The 21,347-nt window shown below is 36.9% G+C and overlaps 1 protein-coding gene across 2 annotated transcripts in view; it reads left to right on the forward strand.

Moving 5' to 3' along the window:
• FSHR (follicle stimulating hormone receptor) overlaps positions 1 to 21,347 on the forward strand; it is a 283,858-nt gene that overhangs the window by 232,086 nt on the left and 30,425 nt on the right. For both annotated transcript variants that reach the window (XM_007476841.3, XM_001375445.5), the window contains 2 exons: positions 143 to 211; positions 323 to 397. In XM_007476841.3, coding sequence (XP_007476903.2) covers positions 143 to 211; positions 323 to 397 — 144 coding nt within the window. The remainder of the gene's footprint in view (positions 1 to 142; positions 212 to 322; positions 398 to 21,347) is intronic.

Consider the following 21,347-nt stretch of genomic DNA (forward strand, 5'->3'; position numbering starts at 1 on the left):
GGCATCTTTTTATTTATGCCTCTAATCGCAGCCCTCTGATCTTGCCCCTGATGCTTCCAAGTCTAAAGCCTCTGTCTCACTTGAAATGCCTGTGAATAGGAAGAATCTCATTATTGGTTTTTAAATGCTTGCTTCATTGCAGATGGTTGAATAAGAATGGAATTCAAAAGATACAGAACCAGGCGTTCAATGGAACCCAACTGGATGAGCTGTGAGTAGTCTTACCTGGTCTTCCAGACCACTTTGAGGAAAAGAGTTCTGGTGGCACTGATATTTACTGGCATTAGCCTGATCCTTTTTTCATCTGCTCAACCCTTTGCAGGAACCTAAGTGATAATAGTAACCTGGAAGACTTGCCTAATGACATTTTCCAAGGAGCCAATGGACCAGTCATTCTGTAAGTAGTTATTCTTTCAACCTTGTTCATTAGTTCTGAAAGAGGGGGCACCATCAAAGGCCATAAATAGCACCAACCCTATGCAAAGGCTTCTGGGAATATTTTGAGTCTGTCTCAAAATTAGTGCAAGTCTTAAAGTGCTATGTATATTTCTGAAATACACATATCTGTATATGTTCTAGATATATACTTTATATTCCCAATACACATATGTAATACTTAAATAAACATATATAACATATATGTATGTATATAATAGCAGGTGGGTATATATACATATTGATGAATATACTGTATATATATTACATGTGTAATAGTACACATACACACATATGTATGTTATGTAATAATAAAGGGATATGTGTATATAATTTATATGGATATAAGTATACATACATAGACATATTTTTTAACTTTGGCAACTAAGAGATGCTGTAGATAAAGGATAAGACCTGGAGTCAGAAAAACTAAGTTTAAATCCTGCCTCAGACACCTTCTTAGCTATGTGAACAGAGCAAATTATTGAAATTTTATCTACCTTCGTATCCTCATCTACAAAATAGCACCACCATCCCAAGGTTGTTATAAGGATTAATTAGATAATATTTATAGTAGCACGGTATGAATTTTAGTATTATCATTATTATTTTAAAATCCTTACCTTCTGTGTAATGGTAAGGGCTGGGCAATGGGGGTTAAATGACTTACCCAGAGTCACACTGCTAGGAAGTGTCTGAGACCAGATTTAATCCAGGACTTTCCATCTTCAGGCCTGGCTCTCTATCCTCTGAGTCACCTACTTGTTCCCTGTGGCTATTATGATTACAGATAACTACCCTTCAAAGAAAGGATATTGATTCTTTTTCTCCACCCATATCCCTTACCCTGACCAACCTTGGAACTCCACAGATTTCCACTAATAATCTAAGACATGAATACACTGATCTTTGTACCTTCATTGCCTATCAAAAAGCCCAGACTCCTTAACCTGTCACTCAAGGTCCTCTACAGACGGCCCCGAACTATTTCTCCAATCCATTCCCTTCTTGCCCTATATAAACACAACATTCCAACCAAATACTTATCCATATTGCAGCATGTGAAACGTAGTTCTGCTTCAACACTTCTACTCATGCTTAGCTTCTCCCCTGAAATGTTCACTTTTCTCCTCTTCACTGATCCAAGTGCTACCCTATCAGCTGCTCAAGCTCTACCTTCTCCATGAAACCTTCCTTGAATGCTGAGCTTGTGATATTTAATAAATGTTTGTCCAATGACTAATTTCCTGATTGACCTGAACCCTCAATGACCACTTTAGATTCTCAACTCTTATAATAATATTTTATCCATATTCTTCAATTTTATCACATTTAATAAAAAGAAGCATATAGTGCTTGAATTCAAGTCAGGAGCCATGTTCAAACCCTGCCTCAGCTACACACTGGATGTGTGATCATTAGTAAGTCAGTAAACTTCTTATATACCCAGCTATAAAATGGGAATAATAAACTTTGTACTCTCTACCTCACTGGGTAGTTTGGATAGTGTTTTGCAAATGTTAAAGTGTTCTATAACTTGGAATTATTTTAATGCTTGTAGCATGTCTTGCCAACTAGAAAACAATTACCTCAAAAGAATGAGTGGTATCTTACATGGTTATGTACTTTTATTGTCTAGCATAATGCCCTCTATCTACTATGTATTCCATAAACATTTATTGATACTGATGGTGCAAATATTTCGGACCCTCTAGCAGAAACATGCCCAATGGGAGGAATATAAATTAATAAATTTTTAAGAGATAAAGTTGGCTTTAGGAGCCATCCCTTCAAGAACCCACTCAACTCCCACTTTTCTATGCAGCTTTCCTTGAGTACATGGAAAATAATAATAACAAAAACAGAACCACCACAAATAATAAAAATAAATATTAAATAATGATGATATGAAGCATTTATCTAATACTTGTTGTTGCAAAACACTTTCAGTCAGTCAGCTAGCATTTATTAAGCACAATTACTGTGTGCCAGGCACTGTGCTAAGTGATTTGGTTACATAGAAATGTAAAAAAAAATCCCTATTCTCAAGGAAATAATTTACAAATAACTATGTACAAACTTGACATATACAGGATAATTTAAGAGTAGTCTTAGAGACAAGGCACTAAGATTAAGGAGCACTGGAACAGACTTCTTACAGAGTGAAACTTGAACTGAGATTTAAAGAAAGCCAGGAAAGCTAGGAGGCAGAGATGAAGAGAGAAAGAGAACATGGGGAATAGCCACTGGACATGCTTGGAGCAGGAAGACAAAATGTGGTGTGAGAGGAACAGGAAAGGGGCTCATTTGATCTTCACAACAATACAGTGATAGATGCTATCATCTCCACTTTACAGGGCAGAAAACTGAGGCTGAGAAAACTTGACTTACCCAGGATTGCATAGCTAAGTATATGCAGTAGGATTTGAACTCAGGTCTTTCTAATTCTAAGTCCAGCACTTTATCCATTTAGTTACATTAGTGCTTAATAAGTTTTTCTTAATTTATTGATTGATCTAGACCTTGATGGTCACTTCCTCCTCTCAACTCCTATAACAGCATTATCTATACTAGACAATTTTATTTTATTTTTTAAAACCCTTACCTTCTTCTTGGAATCAATATTGTACACTGGTTTCAAGGCAGAATAATAGAAAAAGCCAGTCAATAGGGGTTAAGTAATTTGTATGAGTTACATTAATGTCTAATACTTCAAGTATTATATTTTTAAAGTTTATTATCTGAAAAACTAGAACCACATGACTAAGTTTTCTACCTGCTTAAAATGCCCACTCCACCAACACTGCCTACAGGAAGGAAAAAAGGGCTAGACACTGAACTCCACCCAATTCATCTCCTGTCTGCATCAGCGCATAACAACAGGAAGTAAGTGGGCTTCTGGGAAACATAGTTTTGCTGGAAATTGTAATTTTTAGCATAACAGTTTCTAATTTGACACTTGCCCAGGAAGTATCTGAGGCAGGATTTGAACCCATCACCTCCCATCTCTGGGCCTAGCTCTCAATCCACTGAGCCACTTAGTTGTTCCCTGTAGTACTCAATTTTAAAACATGTAACAGAAGCTGGATGTATTTGATGTGGAATTGAGCTACCTCTGCCTTGATCAAGACAGAATAAACAAAGCAATTAATCCATTAGAAATTACTTACAAGGCAATCAGACTTCAAGAACCTATCCTTCATGACTTTCAAAGAAAAGGCAACTTATTTTGTTCCTATTAAAGGAGCAGTTTATTAATTCTGGGTAGTTCAGATCAGAGTTGATAGTAGTACTAATGGGATTTTATAACCTTATTTCCCAGTAATTGGCAAATGCAGATATCTGAGTAGGATGTAGGAGAGGATGTAAGAGAACTTTGCAGAAGAATTTAACCACACATTCAGCCACATTTTAACTAACACAAATAAATGTGGCTTAAAGTGAGATGCCCAAGAGGAGAAAGGCAGAAAGGAGAAACAGGGAAAACAAGACAAGGACAATTAGGTAGAAAATGCCCTTCCAGATATTTTAAAGGTGGGAAATGGCACAGGGAGAAGCAATGTAGAATTAGAGAGAGGATTATAACCAGAGTATGGGGCATAGTAGTCATCATCAAGAAGAAAAGAAAGCCCCCTTGGGTCTGCAAGAAACTATATTAAATACAATAAAACCTACCATGATACTATTAAATATTTGGCCCTTTAGAAGGGAGATAAAGTGCCCATTCCCCAGAAAGATGTTTTATTGCACCTCATCAGCTATCTATATGTGCCTTAATGTAAGTAAAACAATTCATTCAATTGAACAACCATTTCTTAAGTAGCTATAACATGTAAGACACTATAATTAGGTGCTGGAGAAAAAGAGGAAGAAAAAAGAAAGGGATTGGGGTTTTAAAAAGAGTATACTGTTGTGTAAAGGGTGAATCCCAAATAAAAAAATACCCAAGTCAGCTACCAAATTTTATGGTGATTTAATTGATATAGTAGAGAAGATTTTAAGAAGAAGGAAAGAAGGGGCTAATACCGGGCAGGAAGATAGGAGATCTAGAAAGTAAGGTTTTGGGTGTGAAGGAGGAAAGAATCAGCTTGACCTCCAAATAGGCTTAGCTAAGATGCCCAAACCTGACGTCAGCTCCAGGGCCAACTCACCATCCAACACTCCAAGATATCAGAATGCTTAGCACACTGCCAGCCAAAGTCGTCTCTCCAGGGAAAGAGCAAGAGGCAGAAACTGATGTGCCTTATATGGACATTTTTACATCACTTTTCTGTGTCTCATCTGTACCAATGAGAACTTAACTTGACTTAGGACAGCCCAGAGGACTGTCCTTTTTTTGCACATCTCTGTTGAAGGCCATCTCCTCAGATAATTAAATCTTGAGTTTGAGGCAGACCTTTCAAAATCTTGTTAAACTGAGTAGGGTGGAGAATGTGGGTTTTCCAAGACCTGATTCTTTTATTCCAAGTGTCTCCATTGTTATTGATCAGGAAATAGATAAATCAGATCTTCTAATGAATGGTCTGATTAAGGTGGAATAGTTTTAAAATTCACAGTGGGAAGATAGCTAAGTAGGGCATGTAGCTTTTTGCCCTTCTAATACCCCCACAACAAACAATCAAAACTAACTTTACAGAAATAAATGCTAAAGGCTGAGGGAGCTAGGGGAGGCAGGAGGAACATTCAGGAGTAAAGCTAAGCTGCCAAGGACAACTAGAGAGGAAGTTATCTGACTTCCCTAGATTCCGTCCTATCAGTAATAAACACCCCTGAACAAACAAAAGAGAATCATCAAGCATTAGGCCCTAGGGGCAGGACCAGCAGCCTCACCTTATCTGTTGAACCCAGGAGTTTTTATGTCACAGGATAATGCCAGAATCAGCAGATGGAGAGCTCTCTTGGAGCAACTGGGTCAGCTACATTCCCAGCTTTTAAGGTTCCTGCCAGCCCACAGATGAAGTTGATGGCAAGTACCACAGAGTCTATAGGTACCAGGCTCTGGGACCTTCAGACTCTTGGCTGACCAGGAAAGGACTTTTGGGCCCCAGGTGTTGAAGCTAGACACCTTCCTCAAGAGAGGAAGAGTGAGGAAAGAATATATTCCAATTAGTATGGTTGCTGAGGAACTGGGACCCAAATCAGCTCTGGTCACCCCTAGTAGAGTCAAGTCCCTAGTTGCTACCACAGAAAAAGATGAGCTATCTGCTTGAAGTGGCATCACTGCACAGGGGCTCTGTTTAGAGCATCTTAGTTCAAGCATAGATGGGAGTTTGAGCAGAATGGAAGATTACAACAAACTCCAGATTTTAGAAACTGGAAGAACTAAATATGGTCCAAGAAATAACAAACATGAAAAATTCTATAACCTAAGACACCTCCCAATACCACAGGAAACTTGGGACTCTAGCATGAAACTAATAATTAATTTTATTGGCTTGACCACTAACTTTTTTTATATGAGTAAGCAAGGAGAAAGAAGCCAACTATTGATAGCTATTATGGAGTCAGAGAAGACCTGTGTTCAAACTCAGAGGACAGTGAAGTAAAAACACTGTGCAAAGGGAATTCAACTCCCTTTTGTTTTAATTTAATCAGGGACCTGGAGGTTCGTTACTATTGAGTTACATAGGGATACACATGTCCACAGTGAAAGGAAGTTGACACCAATGAGACAGGAAATTGATCCCACAAGCACTGCTCCCCTGAGAAGTGCCAGGCAAATTAAGGAACTATGATTGGTTCCTGAGATGTGATGCGGGAGAGCCAGTGGGTGGAGAAAACTGCTTAAAGATGAGACCAAGGGTCTAGAGGACCCTCTATCTCTGAGTCTGACATTGTTGACTCTTGCTGAAGAGACATCCTTGGTCTTGTGAGTCTTGCTAAAGAAACTCTTGTGGACTTTTGGCTGGATACTGAAACACTGTCATTGGTGAGCTAGATTCCATCAGAATGGCACAGAGGGTGGTAGGCTAGACAATTCTCTACCTCTTTCCTACATTTCCCTCTTGTTACTATCTCTACTTTGATGTAATAAAGCTACTCAAGTTACTAACAGCCTCATAATTTAATTTTAACTTTAAAACAACACCTACTTCAAAGGCAAAAAAATAAAATAAAAACAATATATTGTCACAAGCTCAAAAAGAGCTTTTTGAATAGCTTTAAAAATACATTAAAAAAACAAGTGAGAGAGGGTAAGGAAAAATAAGGGATAAAAATTAGAGCAATGAAAGAATAAACAAGAAAATTAGGAAAGAAAAATCACCCCATAAGAAAATGAGATCCAGAAACTCATGAAAGAAAATAATTCATTAAGAACTAAATTAGACAAGGGGAAGATAATGACTTTTCAATACAGCAATAAATAATAAATCAAAATCAGAAGAATGAAATAGAAGAAATATGATATCATGAAAACAACTGATCTAAAAAATAAAACAAGGAAGACAATATAAAAATAAGACTCTTAGAAAGTCATAAACAAAAAGAGTTTAGATACTATATTCCAAGAAATCAACAAAGAAAACTACCTAGAAATTCTAGAACCATAGGGCAAAATAGACATTGAAAGAATTAACCAATCACCACCAACCACAAAGAGACCCAAAAATAAAAGTACACAAAAACATCATTGCTAAGTTCTGTAGTTCCCAGGTTATGTAAAAAATATTTCAAGCAACAAGAAAGAAAACAAATTAAATACTATGGATCTATAGTCAGAATAACACAATAATTAGCAGCCATTACATTAAAAGAATGAAGGTCACAAAGCACAATATTTTGAAAAGCAAAGGAACTGGAGTTTACAACCAAGAACAATATACCCAGCAAAGCTGAACATAATTATGAGATAAAAAATGGACATTTTACAAACTAAAAGAATTTAAACTATTCAACTATTTCAACCATTCTTTCAACTATTCAGCTCAGAAAATTTGATCTATAAGAAATGTATGAAGGTAATTAAAAAATCCCAGTTATAAGTGACCCAAAAGATGAAATTGTTTAATTCTGACAAAGGAAAATGACATTTATAACCCTTAGGAATGACATTATTACTTAGGTTCTTTGAAAAAGCATATATAGTTAGAAGATTTGAGGTCATGTTAAATATATTAGAATGAGCTTAAATCATAATAAAATATTCCAGAAAAAGGTAAAATTGAATGATTAACTCATATAAAAAAGGAATGAGTGGGAGTCAACTACCTGAGAAGAAGAGGAGATAGTGGAGGGCTGGTAGTATTAGAACCCTACTTTCATCAGATCCGGATTAAAAATAGAACAACATATACAATTAGAAAGGCAAAAGTATTCTTAATGCAGAGAAATAGGAGGGGAAAGGGGAAAGTTAAGGGAGGGACTGAAAGTCCTCTTGTGGGCCTAAGGGACTTTGAGAAGGAAGGATAGATTAAGAGGATGGATGGCAAGGGGATAACAAAAGGGAGAGATACTTAGAAGGGAGTACATATCAAGCAACAGAGGGATAAATTGAGAGAATAAGAAAAAAACTCTTAGGACAAGACAAAGAAAGGACTTTTAGAATCAAACATATGAAGAAATAGACAGTCACAGTTGGGGATATAAGGAAGAGACTTTGGAAATGGGGATAGAATAAGAATTATAAGGAAAAGGAGAAGGGACAAGGGAGGAAACTTTAGAAAGGTAGGCTAATTGGAACTATGGGGGCAAAGGGAGAAAATGAGAAAAAAAGGGGAGTAAAAATTGGAAAAGTAACAGACTGAAGAAATTAGACATCTGAGAAGGGATACAATACAAAGCAAAGAAGAGAAGGATAAACACTGAAGAAAAGTAGAATGAAGGGTACTCAGTTTTCTTATTATTTTTATGAGTGAAGCTTACCCAGACTCTGCATTAAGTTAATCAATTAAATCAAAGAACAAACCCAGTATAAACAAGAAAAGGAAAAAAGAAATCAGAGTTTCACCTGGAGGAAATTGGGCAGAGGAGATTTGAGATAGATATGACATATCTTATAGAGATAATGCTTACATAGTGATGAATTAATAAATCATTTGTTTTTAATTGTATGTCCAAATAAAACTGCATAGTTCTCTTAACATATTAATGATGATCCAGCACATAGAGATACAATTTTGTCAAGCACAATTTTCTGATCTTAATTTGCTATTAATGAATGGAGAGAAGTTTTTGAATTGCTTACTGGAGCAGGACAGGAATTTCTCTCTCTTTGACTTTATTTTTTATAATATAAAAGGATATGTTGTTTCTGAGAGAGAAAAAAAATTGGAATAGATATGAAAAATGGGCTCAATAGTGAAATTTAATGCAACATCTAAATTTTCAGATGCTTCAATATTTGAATAAACTTTATGATTTAAAAATAAATAGAAAGGTAGATCAGCAGAATAGATCAAACATACAACAAATAGCAGAAAAAGATTATAGCAACCTTATATTTGACCAAAGCACAAATCTCAATTTTGAGGATAACAACTAGCTATTTGGCAAAAATTGTTGGGACAAATGGAAAGTAGTTTGGCAGAAACTAGGTTTAGACCAGTATCTTACACTATTCACTTACACTATTCAGGATTAAAATGGATACTTATAAATATAAGTATCCATTTTAATACATATTAAAATGGATACTTATAAATACTTATATTTATTTACTTATATTTATTTATTTATAATAATTATATTTATTTATTTATAAGTATCCATTATATCCATTATAAATACTTATATTTATTTACTTATATTTATTTATTTATAATATACTTATATTTATTTATTTATAATAATTATATTTGTTTATTTATAAGTATCCATTTTAATATATATTAAAATGGATAGGTATAAAAGGACATATAAATGAGTTAGAAGAATCGGGAACATATTACTTATCTGATTTATGAATAGGGGATGAATGTAAGAGTCAACAAGAGATGGAAAGCATTGTAAAATTAAAATGGATAGTTTAGAATATATCAAATTGAAAAGTTTTGTACAAATAAAACAACTTGTCAAGATTAAAAGGAAAGCAGAAAATTTGTGGGTTGGAGATTTATAGACAGCTTCTCAAAAACGATGCCTCATATCTAAAATAAAGAGAACTTTATAAAATGTATAAGAATAAGGAACATCCCCCAAATAATAAATTAGCAAAAAATGTAAATAATTTTTGGATGAAGAAATCAAAGCCATAAAGAGTTATATGGAAAAACATTCTAAATTATCACTGATAAGATAAATGCAAAATAATTCTGAAATGTCTTACACCCATCAGACTGGCTAAAATGACAAAAAGTCAAAATGACAAATGTTGAAGGGGATGTGGGAAAACAGGGACACTAATGCACTGTTGATGGTGCTGTGAACTGATGCAATTTTTTGGAGAGCAATTTGTAATAACACCCAGAGAGTTATAAAATTATGCATACTTTTTCCCAAGAAGACCAGGAAAAAATGAAAACAACATATATGTTCCAAAATATTTAAAGCAGCTCTCTTTGTGGTGACAAAGGATTGAAAATTGAGGAGATGCACACAAATGGGGAATGGTCAAACAAATTGTGGTGTATTGTGAAATACTACTTGTACCATAAGAAAACATAAGCAAGCTAATTTTTTAATTTAAGTTAGAAAGAACTACAAAGGGATGAGGAAGAGTAAAATGAGCAGAAGCAAGAGAACCTTATACACAGCTGCAGAATTCATTCTGAAAGAATATATTGTGAATGTTACTTCTAGAGAGTGAACTGAAAGGTGAAAGCATGAAAGCCTTAACTTGTTAGAATATGTCTGTCTCCTGGATGATACCTTCTGTGATGTAAGGAGGGTAAGGAGGGATAAAAATAAATGGTTAGCTATGTTTATAATACTTAAGTAAAATAACTTATTTTAATCATAATGACATTTATTTTATAGTAGAACTCCTTTATACAAGGTAAATATTTAATTAAATGACATCAAAGAAAAAAACAGCCCTGCCCCTCAAAAAAATTAAATTTACCTGGAGATATACATGTATACAAAAATGTATACTACAAGAAGAATAGAGAAAATACAACTGTAGAGATGAAGGAAGACATTATCAAGAACATAGCATTTGAGTTGAGTCTTGAAGGAAGATATGGATTTCTGAAAAACAGAAATGAGGAAAAAAGAGTGAATTAGAGGCTTGGGCGACAGCTTGTGTGACTACAGAAGTGAAAGTGGAATATCAAGAATGGAAAATTGTGAGCAGTCCAATTTAACTGGAACTTGAAAGTTCATTGCAGGGAATAGTCTATAGTCATACTACCCTGAAATCTTTGATGTAGAAAGCTAAGCCAGATCAGACCCAGTTAGTACTTGGATGGGAGAATGCCTAGAAATACTAGGTGCTATTGGCTTAAAAATAAAGAGGGAGAAAAGGATTAAAGTTAAAATTTGCTGTGAAGAGCAAAAGGGAGTACATAGAAGCTTAATTCTAGTGAGAGTAACATAAAAATTCCATGCCAAGGAGTTTATAGTTTATACTGTAGAGAATGGAGAACCAATGGTCATTATTGGACAGGGGAATAATATGGTCAGATCTATACCTTAGAAAGATGGAGATGGAGGCAAAACGAGTATCTATTAAGCACCTACTATGTGCCTGGCACTGTGTTAGGCATTTTGCATATATCATCTCATTTGATATTCACTCCTTACAACAACCCTGCAAAGTAGCTCATATTATTTGCACATTTTACAATTAAAGAAACAGGCATTTAGTGATTAAGTTACTTACCCAGAGGCACACAGCTAATAAGTCTCTGAGAACAAACTTGAACGCAGATTTTCCTGACTCCGGGGATAACACTGTTCATTGGGGCTCCTAGTTGTGTGAAAAATTAGAAAAGGGAGAGATTAGAAGCAATGATAATAATCATAAATCTATCATGTGAGTCTGAGATAGCAATAGTGAGAACCTTGGTGACTGGGTGATTGGGGAGAAGTAGACAGACATAATAATTGACTAAAAGTGACCTGATACCTAATTGGATATGGGAGGTGTGGGAGAGATGACTGAGGTGATTGAGTTAAAAGCACCCTCAGAAATAGGGAGTCTTGAAGGCATGACATATTTGATGTGGGAGGGAAGAATGAGTTCCATTTTGGAGGTGCTGAACTCAAGATGGATGTCTATAGAATATTCAGAAAGAGAAATAACAGGGTCACAATTAGAATTTGGAAGAGATATTCAAGCTGAATATATAGATTCAAAAGTCATCCAGACCAGAATGACATTTGAACCTATGTGACCTAATGAAATATATGAGTATATATTTGAAAGTAGAGGTCCCAAGATATCCCTGAGAAATACCTACTATAAAAGAGCAGGAGAAGGATGGCAATGCACCCAAGCAATCAAATAGGCTCTATTGCCTCAGTTTATTCAGCTATAATATGAGGGTGATAATAGCATCTACAACATAGGGTTGTTGTAAGGATCAAATGAAACAATATTTGTAATGTTCTTAGTCTAGTGTCTGTTACATAATAAATGATATGTATTATTATTTTTGTTAGTATTTGGTGCCTACTTCATGCCAAACACTATGCTCAGCACCAATGTTAAAAGCATAAGAAATGAGACAATCCCTGATCACAAGGAGTTTATATTCTAATGAGGAGAGTGATCAAGTACATATATCAACAGACATAACATGAATATAAGGTGAATAAATTCAAATACATACAAAACAAAAGGGATACAAGATAGAGGGCAATTACTTAAAGAGATGCCAGAGTCAAGTGAGAACATTTTTTAAGGATGAGATAAACCTAAACAAGGTTGAACATAGCAAAGAAGGAACCAGTCAGTAGAGGCATATTGAAGATGAGGGACAGATTGACTGATCAATGCATCAAGCAACTGGAGAAAATGGAGAAGATGGGAGAAGAGAAGATTGAAGGCAAAAGTAGAAGATTATTAGTAATTAGAAGAGATACATTCTTCACCAATAAGTAAAATAGGAAGGAAAGAAAAAATATAGAGAAAGGCTTTGAGGTATTCAATGGAGGAGCAAATGGGGGTCACTATAGATGGTCTCTGTTGTCTGAAGGTGTTTGCCCTTTATTTTGAAGATGAGCGAAAGATGCTGTCTTGATTTGTGCATGAATTAGATTTCAGTGAGACAGAATTGCAAAAAGTATCAGTCTCATTTCTCTTTGAGCCACTGAAGTCCAGTGGCAAAAGAAATATCAGGATGACTGGCAATGGTCTGGACTGCAGTGGAAAAGCAATGGCATCTTTTATACCTGATTAAGCTCTATGTGCTCCCCTGTGCCTGCTTCAGCTACCTTTATGGCCACTGGAACAAACTGTTCTCATCTGCCCATTATGCCAGGGGTCTTTATATGCTTGGAGTAGACACTCCACCTAACTCACCGACAGGTTTGTGGCTCTTTAAGCTGGTTTGCCTGCCTGCCAATATAATTTTGCCAGGGTGTGACCATGACTCATGGTCCATTCCATAGTTTCTTGGAACCATAGGGGAGAGTTGAGTGAAATATGGACACCAAAGGTGAATGAACCGCCCTTAAAAGAACTCAGCAGGTCATTCTTGAACATCCATACACTACCCTGAGTAAAGTAGAAGACAAGTGTATCTGATGAATAGAATGGGCAGGGAAAAGGCAATGGGACTTTGAAAAGAGAAAGGAAGGTTTGAAAAAATAACAGGACAATGGAATAGAAAGTCAATAAAAGAAAAATAAAAGCTTTTTGGTGTAGTAGTCAAGGGTCCAGTCAGCATGATGGGGCTCTACAGAAGTGTTTAGCAGCTTAGAAAAATGATTAGAGAAGGCAGATGGTAAGGATAATCTAGACTTGAAGATTGGCAGATTGCAAACAGCTGGCAGTAGGACAAGATAGTAAAGGGATCAAGGGTAGGAGACAATGTGTAGTGGAACTGGCCAAGTACAGAATTAAGATCATAAAGAAAGGAAAGCGAATCCAGACTGTGGTAACAGTCTGGGGAAATAGAGAGAATTTTGGCAGCCTGGTTCAGCAGAGAATGTTATACATGGAGTCATAGGATTGGGTTCAAATACCACCTCTTCTGTTTACTTCCTCCATAATCTTGAGAAAGTAATTCTTCTAACAGTTTCCTCATATGCAAAATATTTAGATGCATTCTAAGGATACTTCCATTCCTAGACCTATGATACCATTACTGGAAGATGTAGGGGGAACAAAAAAATAAATTTAAGTGGAGTGAGAAGGAAATGTGGATAGATCATAGGATTATATTGATAGGATCATAAACTTGAGGCTGAAAGGGATTTGTAGGACCATCTAGACCAAACTCACAATTCTTCATTTAAATAAACTGAGACAGGGAGAATACCTGACTTGCCCACTGTCACAAAGCTGGCAAAAAGCAAGGCTGATATTGAAATCTGGGTTTTCAGTCTTTAAATGTAGCACCCTTTTGACGATACAGTAAGCTAAATGGAGAGGGCGATGAAAAAGAATAATTTCTAGGTTCAAAATCATGAAGGAAGGGGCAGAGCCAAGATGACAGCTTAGTGGCAATGAAAGCTAAACCCACTCTGAGAAACCTCTCAAACCAACCTTAAAATAGCATCTCAAAATGACTGAAGTCAGATCTAACAAGAAAATTGAGTGAGGGGACTCTCCTGAGGAAAATAAATTGAAAGGTAGACAGAGTGAATCTATTTTCATGGGATAAAATGGAAACCAAAAGTAAAACTGCACACAGAGGAGTGTGGGCCAACCACCCCTACTATACTAGGTTCATAGCCTGGGCATGGGTCAACTTCAGGATGCCAGGACCATGCATAAGACAACAACAGAGAATCATGCACACACACAGGCACACACACATACACACACACACACACACACACACACACACACACACACACACACACACACACACACCTTTAAATCCCAAGCCCTGGCACCAGTCTGTAGTGAGGCCCTGAAATCTATAGCCCTTAGCCTTTCAAGCATACAATAAAGTCCCTAGCCCAGAATAAAATAGCTCACAGTTCTGAATCCTGAAATTCATCAGCAGAGGAGATAGAATAGTAGTTTTCAGAACTCCAGGACCACAGGCAAAGAAAGACTTGGGGGAAAGAACAAACAGCAAAATAAATATTTAACCACAGAAAATTTCTTTGGAGACAAAAAGCAAGGCACAGATTCAGTAGGGAACAGTGAGATACAAATAACCACATGCAAGACTTCATAGAAAAATGGAAAATGGTCTCAGGCACTGGAAGAACTTGAAAAAGAATTCAAAAATCAAATAAGAGAGGTGGAAGAAAACTGGGAGGGTGGGGAATGAAAGCAATGCAAAAAGAAAATAGCTTAAAAAGCAAGTTTGGTCAAATGGAAAAAGAGACACAAAAGTCCAATGAAAAAGAGTTCCAAAATCACATAGGAAGCATCATTGTGGACAGTGCTGAGATTTAAAGTATGGCCAACCTTTTGGGTGGCAAAGGTAGATCAAGTGGAAGTTCTTGGTCATGTGAGTTGATTAGAAAACAAGATGATCAAGGTGATATAAACACATATCTTGATCCATATATGAGATTCATGATTGGGATAGAAAGAAAAACTATAAGCATAACACTGAATTTGCTGAGAGATGAAAGCAAAAGACCTGTAAGCCAGTAAATGCCCAGCAACAAGGATCTGGACTGGATGGCATGAACTGGTCTAATGAACCTCAAAGAAGAAAAGGTTGCTAAGTAATGACAATAGCAGAAAGAAAGTCTGAATGTAGCGGTAGAGAATCAAGAGTATGCCAACTATCCTTCAGTGCCCATTGGTTCAGGGGACATAAGAGAAAAAACAACCAACGTCAGAGAAGCCAAATGTGGAGTATTTTCTAGAAAGGCATAGGCTTCCATGACCATTAATAAAAACATGGGAAAGTAAAGTTAAGAACTTTATAGTACTAGTCCTGGATGGAATCTTGATAAGAAGCAACCTGCTAACTTCTTGTTCTATATGACATCCTAAGGGCAAGAGTCCTGGCATCTTTGTACTAGATAATTTTGAGGTGTTCTCATTTATTTTAGATGACTCTTTGCCCTATCGCACAGGAGGAGTTGCTTTCAAATTTTTTCAGTATATTCTAGGTTAAATAGACCTCCAAACTCCCTCTCAGAGAAGGCTAGCATTGGAACACTACCTTCTCAGTTGCAGTAATGATAAAGGAATACAGATAAAAGGGCAAGGACAATTCCCACCTACCTGGTCATTTGGTAGTAACAGAAAAGTACAGTATTGTTTTCTCAGATGATTCATGGTAGTAGATATTTACAATTGCCACACTTGATTGTATCACTGGATTCTAGGAGAGTAGGTCCTTGGGTTGCCAACTTAGTCTAACTTTCACCAATATGGTAAGCAAGACAGCATCGCTAAAGCAATAAGGCACTCTGAAGGAGAAATCAGAGGTGCCCTACACTAGGTGTTTCCAACCACTGTTACCACCTTGACTACTACTTATACTCAGACCTTGGTAGAGACAGCCCAGTATTCCAATCTTGAGAGCCAGCAAAATAGTAATTTCTTCTAGGATCACTAGCTCTCCTTCCAGTCCAACCCCTCATGGCCATCATCCATGGGTAATAATCTCTGAAGAGAGGGGTTTATATCCTTGCCATGATCAGTACCAAATGCTTAGAAGACAGATAAATCAGTGTAACTGAAGAAACAAGGTATCCTAAGAGGAAAACAGAAAACAGTGTGGTCCAGGAATGTTGAATGGAATGTTAAACAGTCCTTGAATGCTACCCTGAACCTTAGATTCCCAAAAATGACAGCATCTCCTAGGTCACCAACCCTGCTTCACGGCTGAGTCCTGCAACCATCATCCAAGGGAGAAATCCTCTTGGAAATGCATCCTGACAACTACCTCCGCCAATAGTATAGCCCCTTACATATTTAGCATCCACAACTACTAAAGATTCAGCAAATAATATCCTTACAACCAAGTCTATTGTCAAGTAGCTCAATATCTGAAGTGAACATCATTTCAGAAAGTTAATTAATATTAAAGAAAATGAATGACCATTTGCTTAATTCTTCTACTCTAAGAATCACAGAACTTTTCCATTTAATGGATTGTTGCTGAAACTCCTTTACAAGGGTCATTCCCTATTAGAATGTGAGCTCCTTGGGAGCAGGGACAGGGACCATCCTTATTTTCCATTTGTTTCTCTGGTGATTAATACAATGCTTTGCATGTAGTACAGGTTGAATAAATGATTCTCCATTCATTCTCTGAGAGTGGTTATTCATAGGAGTACCCAAACTTACTGGTTACCAACCAATCTTTTAAAATTGTGGGATTTCAGCTTTTCTGTTGTTTTTTAACCTCCTTCAGTCTTTTAGAATGTAAATATCACAGATTGGAGTTACATTTGTAATAATGTGCAAAGTTTGCTTTAAATATCCTCTATCTATTAAGAGTTAGTTGCTATACAACTTCAAACTTCATAACAGAAAAGGTCAGGGTGGCAGAAACATTCATGGGTATTTTAAAGAAGAAAAGCTCCAGGCTTAATTCAAGAAATGGAAATAACAAACCCAGAGATTAAAGTCGAGACAAACTGCAATTTATTAAATCTGTCTTTTATTACTTAGATGTCTTAAATTCATGTCCAAGGCCCAGAAAACTCAGAATTTGCCTGCAGCAACAAAAATGGGGTCATTAAAATTAAATTCTGGTGATGAAAGTTCAAAATATCCTTTCACCTAAACGAAGAAGGCTTTGCACCCAAACTCAGGAATGGCAATAAGATCTATAGTCAGTAGACAAGAAGCTGCTGGCCTGAAAGCCAGGTAGACCTCCAAATCCAAGGTCAACGTGAGTCAGTGCCTCCCTTTGTGCCTGAAAGGAATAGGTATCCATGGCCTTCAGTTAGGATTAGCAGGTTGTCAAAAGCTAAAACCTATAAAGGGAACTTTATGCCCTAATGGAAAAGAGGACAGACAGGATAGGAAGCCTCAAAGAAACAGCAGTTAGATGAACCTGTGGGTATTCATATTGTCGTTGCATGATTCTTTGGTTTTTGCTCTGCTTGAATTTTGGAGCTATTTAAAGATGTTACAAAGCTGGGAGGGACAGCTTGTACACTGAATGATAAAATTGGTATCAAGACAGATCTCTAACTTAGAACAAAGATAAAGCTTATTAAGGACAAACATGAAGAAATTCTACACTTCAGTTAGAATAAAAATCAGCTTCACAAATGCAGGATGGGAAGGCAACACTAGATTATACTCGTGTGAGGAGGGGAGAGGTCTTAGGGTTTTAATGACCATATTCTTACTAGCAATCAAGAATGTATGATAGGTAAGAAAGCAAATATTTTCATAGACTGCATTGAGAAGTATAGTGTCCAGTTAAGAGAAGTGATAGGACTTTAGTTGATAGAATTAGCCAGAGAGTGCTAGACCTGGAGTTCTGACTGCAAGCCTGGACACAAATTAATTATATGACCCTGGCTAAGTCATTTAACCCCTGTCGGCCCCAGTTTCCTCCTTTATAAAATAGAGGAAATAATAGAAAATACCAAAACAATATTTTAAAGCATTTTGCTTACAAAATCTCTATGTGCTTTATGATAACAATAATAGCTAGAACTGACATAGTGCTTTAAGATTTTCAAGGTGACATAAATATATCACTTTATATTCAAAGCAATGCTAGAAAGTTGCATGTTACTATTATTTCTATTTTACAGATGAGGAAACTGGGACAGATGAGTTAAGTGACTTGCTTAAGGTCACATAGTTATTAAGTTTTCTGAGGTGACATTTGAACTCATGCCTGCCTGACTCCAGACCCAGTGCTCTATCACTGAACTTCCTAGCTGCTTCTGATCATTATTATTATCATGATCATCTTGATTAGTTTTGTACTTTATTTTTATCATCACAAGATGGAATATTGAATTCAATTCTAAGCACTACATTTTAGCACCATTTAAGCTAAAATATATTTAGAAGGTAGCAATTACAATGTTGGGGGAGATCATGACATAATTCACTTGAATAAACATTTATTGAATGCCTATTGCCAGGTACCATTCTAAACTCTGGGAATACAAATAAGAAAAAAGTTAATCCCTGCCCTCAAGGAACCTAAAATCTAAAGGAAACAGACAATCTACAAAAGTAAGTTTATAAGGTGAGAGGCAAAGGAGGGCAGAAGAAGAGAAATTCTCAGTGAGGTAGGGGGTCATGATCATGGTGTAATTGAATCTAGAAGGGCAGCTGGTAGAGAATATGGACTGTGGAATTTCTGAGCCCTATTTAAAAGGATATTTTGAAGGGAGTTTTTTTGTTCCACCCTCTAGCCTTAGTATAAGAAGGCAGAGGACATAAACAGAAGACGGTACCCTAACTAAGTGTACTAATGAGGTGTGAGTACCAAAGCTGATGCAGTCTCCAGGAGGATGATCCTGGAGATTTCTGGCATAAAAGGTTCAAATGAAGAAACTGAATGTGTATAACTATGAAAAGACTGTAAGTCTTGATGGGTTGTCTGTAAGTATCTGAAGGACATCATCTAAAATCAATCTATCGATAAACATTAAGTATCTACTATGTGCCAGGCACTATGCTAAGACCTGAAGATACAAAAAGAGGCAAAAGACAATCTTTGCCCTCAAGGAATAATCAGTTTAAAGGGGGGGGGAAACATTCAAACAAATATATATTAAACAAATCTACATAGAGAACAAATAGGAAACAATTAACAGGGAAGGCGCTGGAACTAAGAGAAGGCTTCCTATAAAAGGTAGGATTTTGATGGGGACTTAAAAGAAGCAAGAGACATCAGTAGTCAGAATGGAAGAGAGAGAGTATTCCAGGCATGGGGGAAAGCCAGAAAAAAAAAATGTCTAGAACAAAGAGAGAGCGTCTTGTTCATACAATAATCAGGAAGTTAGTATCATTAGTTCAAAGAGTATATATCAGAAGACTGGAAATATAGAATGGTACTAGATGAGGAAGGACTTTGAATGCTAAACAGAGAATGTTGTATTTGTTCCTGGAGGCAATGGGAAAGTATTATGAGGAGGGAGTGGTGACATGATCAGATGTAGCAGAATAACTGTACTTCCTCTGACTGGGTACCAGAAACAGAACAATCAATGGTGAAATGTAGAGAGGCAGATGAAGGATTAAAATCAAGAAATAGCTTCCTCACAGAAATGCCAAAAAGTGAAATGGACTCTTACTTCAGGTTTTAGTGAGTTCCTCCTTACTGGAAATTATTCAAGTGAAGGCTGAGTGGCCACTTGCTAGAGATGTCTTAGGAGGAATTCTTAGGCACAAGTCAGTTGAGATGCTCTCTCAGACACTGAAATTGTGTAATTCTTGATCATGAACAGATAAAGGTGCCCCAGAAGGACAAACACATGACAGCTTTCAGAATGTCCCCTCCTGGGGGTATCTGGGTGGCTCAGTGGATTGAAAGCCAGACCTAGAGATGGGAGGTCCTGGGATCAAATCTGGCATCAGACACTTCCTAGCTGTGTGACCCTGGGCAAGTCACTTAACCCCCATTGCCTAGCCCTGACCACTCTTCTGCCTTGGAACCAATACACAGTATTGATTCCAAGATGGAAGGTAAGGTTTAAAAAAAAAAAAAGAATGCCCCCACCTGTCAAAGAGTACAACATCAGGGTAAATAAAACCAACCTAATGAAAAAGGCAGCCAAGAATTTCAGGCAACTGGCCATAGTGATACACCATCACAAGAGCCCTCCACTTCACACTTCACACTTGCTCTGTTTTTCATCCTACATCTTCAGAAGAGAGTTTCTAATGACCCCAATGACTTATTTTTGTTATGCTTTTCTTCAGATAGACCCAAGTTAATTAACACCTCTGCAGGGACAAGACTTTAGGTAAAACTTGTGAAGGAGGCTGATCTGTTTTTAAAAAGAGAATGAGAAAGAGCAAGCCCTGAGAAGAGGATAGGATGTGCCAAGTTGGGAATTTATGGGATGGAGGAAAAGGAGGGAATAGAAAAAAACAGCAGGATCCTTTCTTCACAGCTTCCTAGAATCAAAACTTCCTTTTCTGGATTCTTTGGCTAGTACCTGAGCTTGAATTTCCTTTCTTTCTTCCTTTTCTGCTGAAGCTGTTCAATTTTCTGGCCCCCAAATCTCCCAATCTGGGCCAAAGGTCTAATCACCCTGTGATAGTTTTAGATCCAATACCTCCTGTAACTATGCAATATAACAACAAGTTGACCAACAGCAACTCAGGGAAATGTGTTAAAATAGGTTCAGTAGAAACTTTCCTAGAAACAAATTTTTCTTGGGGACAGAGAGGAGAGGGTGAGTGAGGGGAGGAGAGGGAGAAAGAGAAAGATTGAGAGAAAGAGAAATTGAGAGAGATTGAGAGGGGAGGGAGAGAGAAAGAGGGAGGAGAGGGAGAGAGGAAGAGGAAGAGAAGAGAGAGAGGTAGAAGGAAAGGGAAAGGGAGAGATTGAGAGCAACAGATTACCTGGGGGTAGAGCAAGCAAGCATTGCCACTTATAAAGAAAAGTTCCTAAAGAAGTGGGGCTTGAGACCCAGAACACAAAATTCATCCACTTCACTACTAGGCTAGCCTTGTAGGTCTTGACCTTGAGGGCCAGTTTCAGTCCCCAGCTTTGGCTTTTTTTGCTTTTATGACTTTTGCATTCTTAAGTCTCTCTTAGCAGTGGAGCAACTGTTGTTTCCTTGGGAAACTGATCTCTGTGGGGAAAATTTAATACATTGCCTTGCCGAGCTGGAGCCAATACATTCCTATTCCGATGGTTTATCAAATTGATTTGGCTATAGCTCAGATTCATTTGATAGTTCAGATTCAAACACTGAGTTATTTGTATGAGAATGATTCTGTTCCATTA

The sequence above is a fragment of the Monodelphis domestica genome, chromosome 1, assembly GCF_027887165.1.
Source record: "Monodelphis domestica isolate mMonDom1 chromosome 1, mMonDom1.pri, whole genome shotgun sequence".
In the NCBI taxonomy this organism is placed as follows: Eukaryota; Metazoa; Chordata; class Mammalia; order Didelphimorphia; family Didelphidae; genus Monodelphis; species Monodelphis domestica.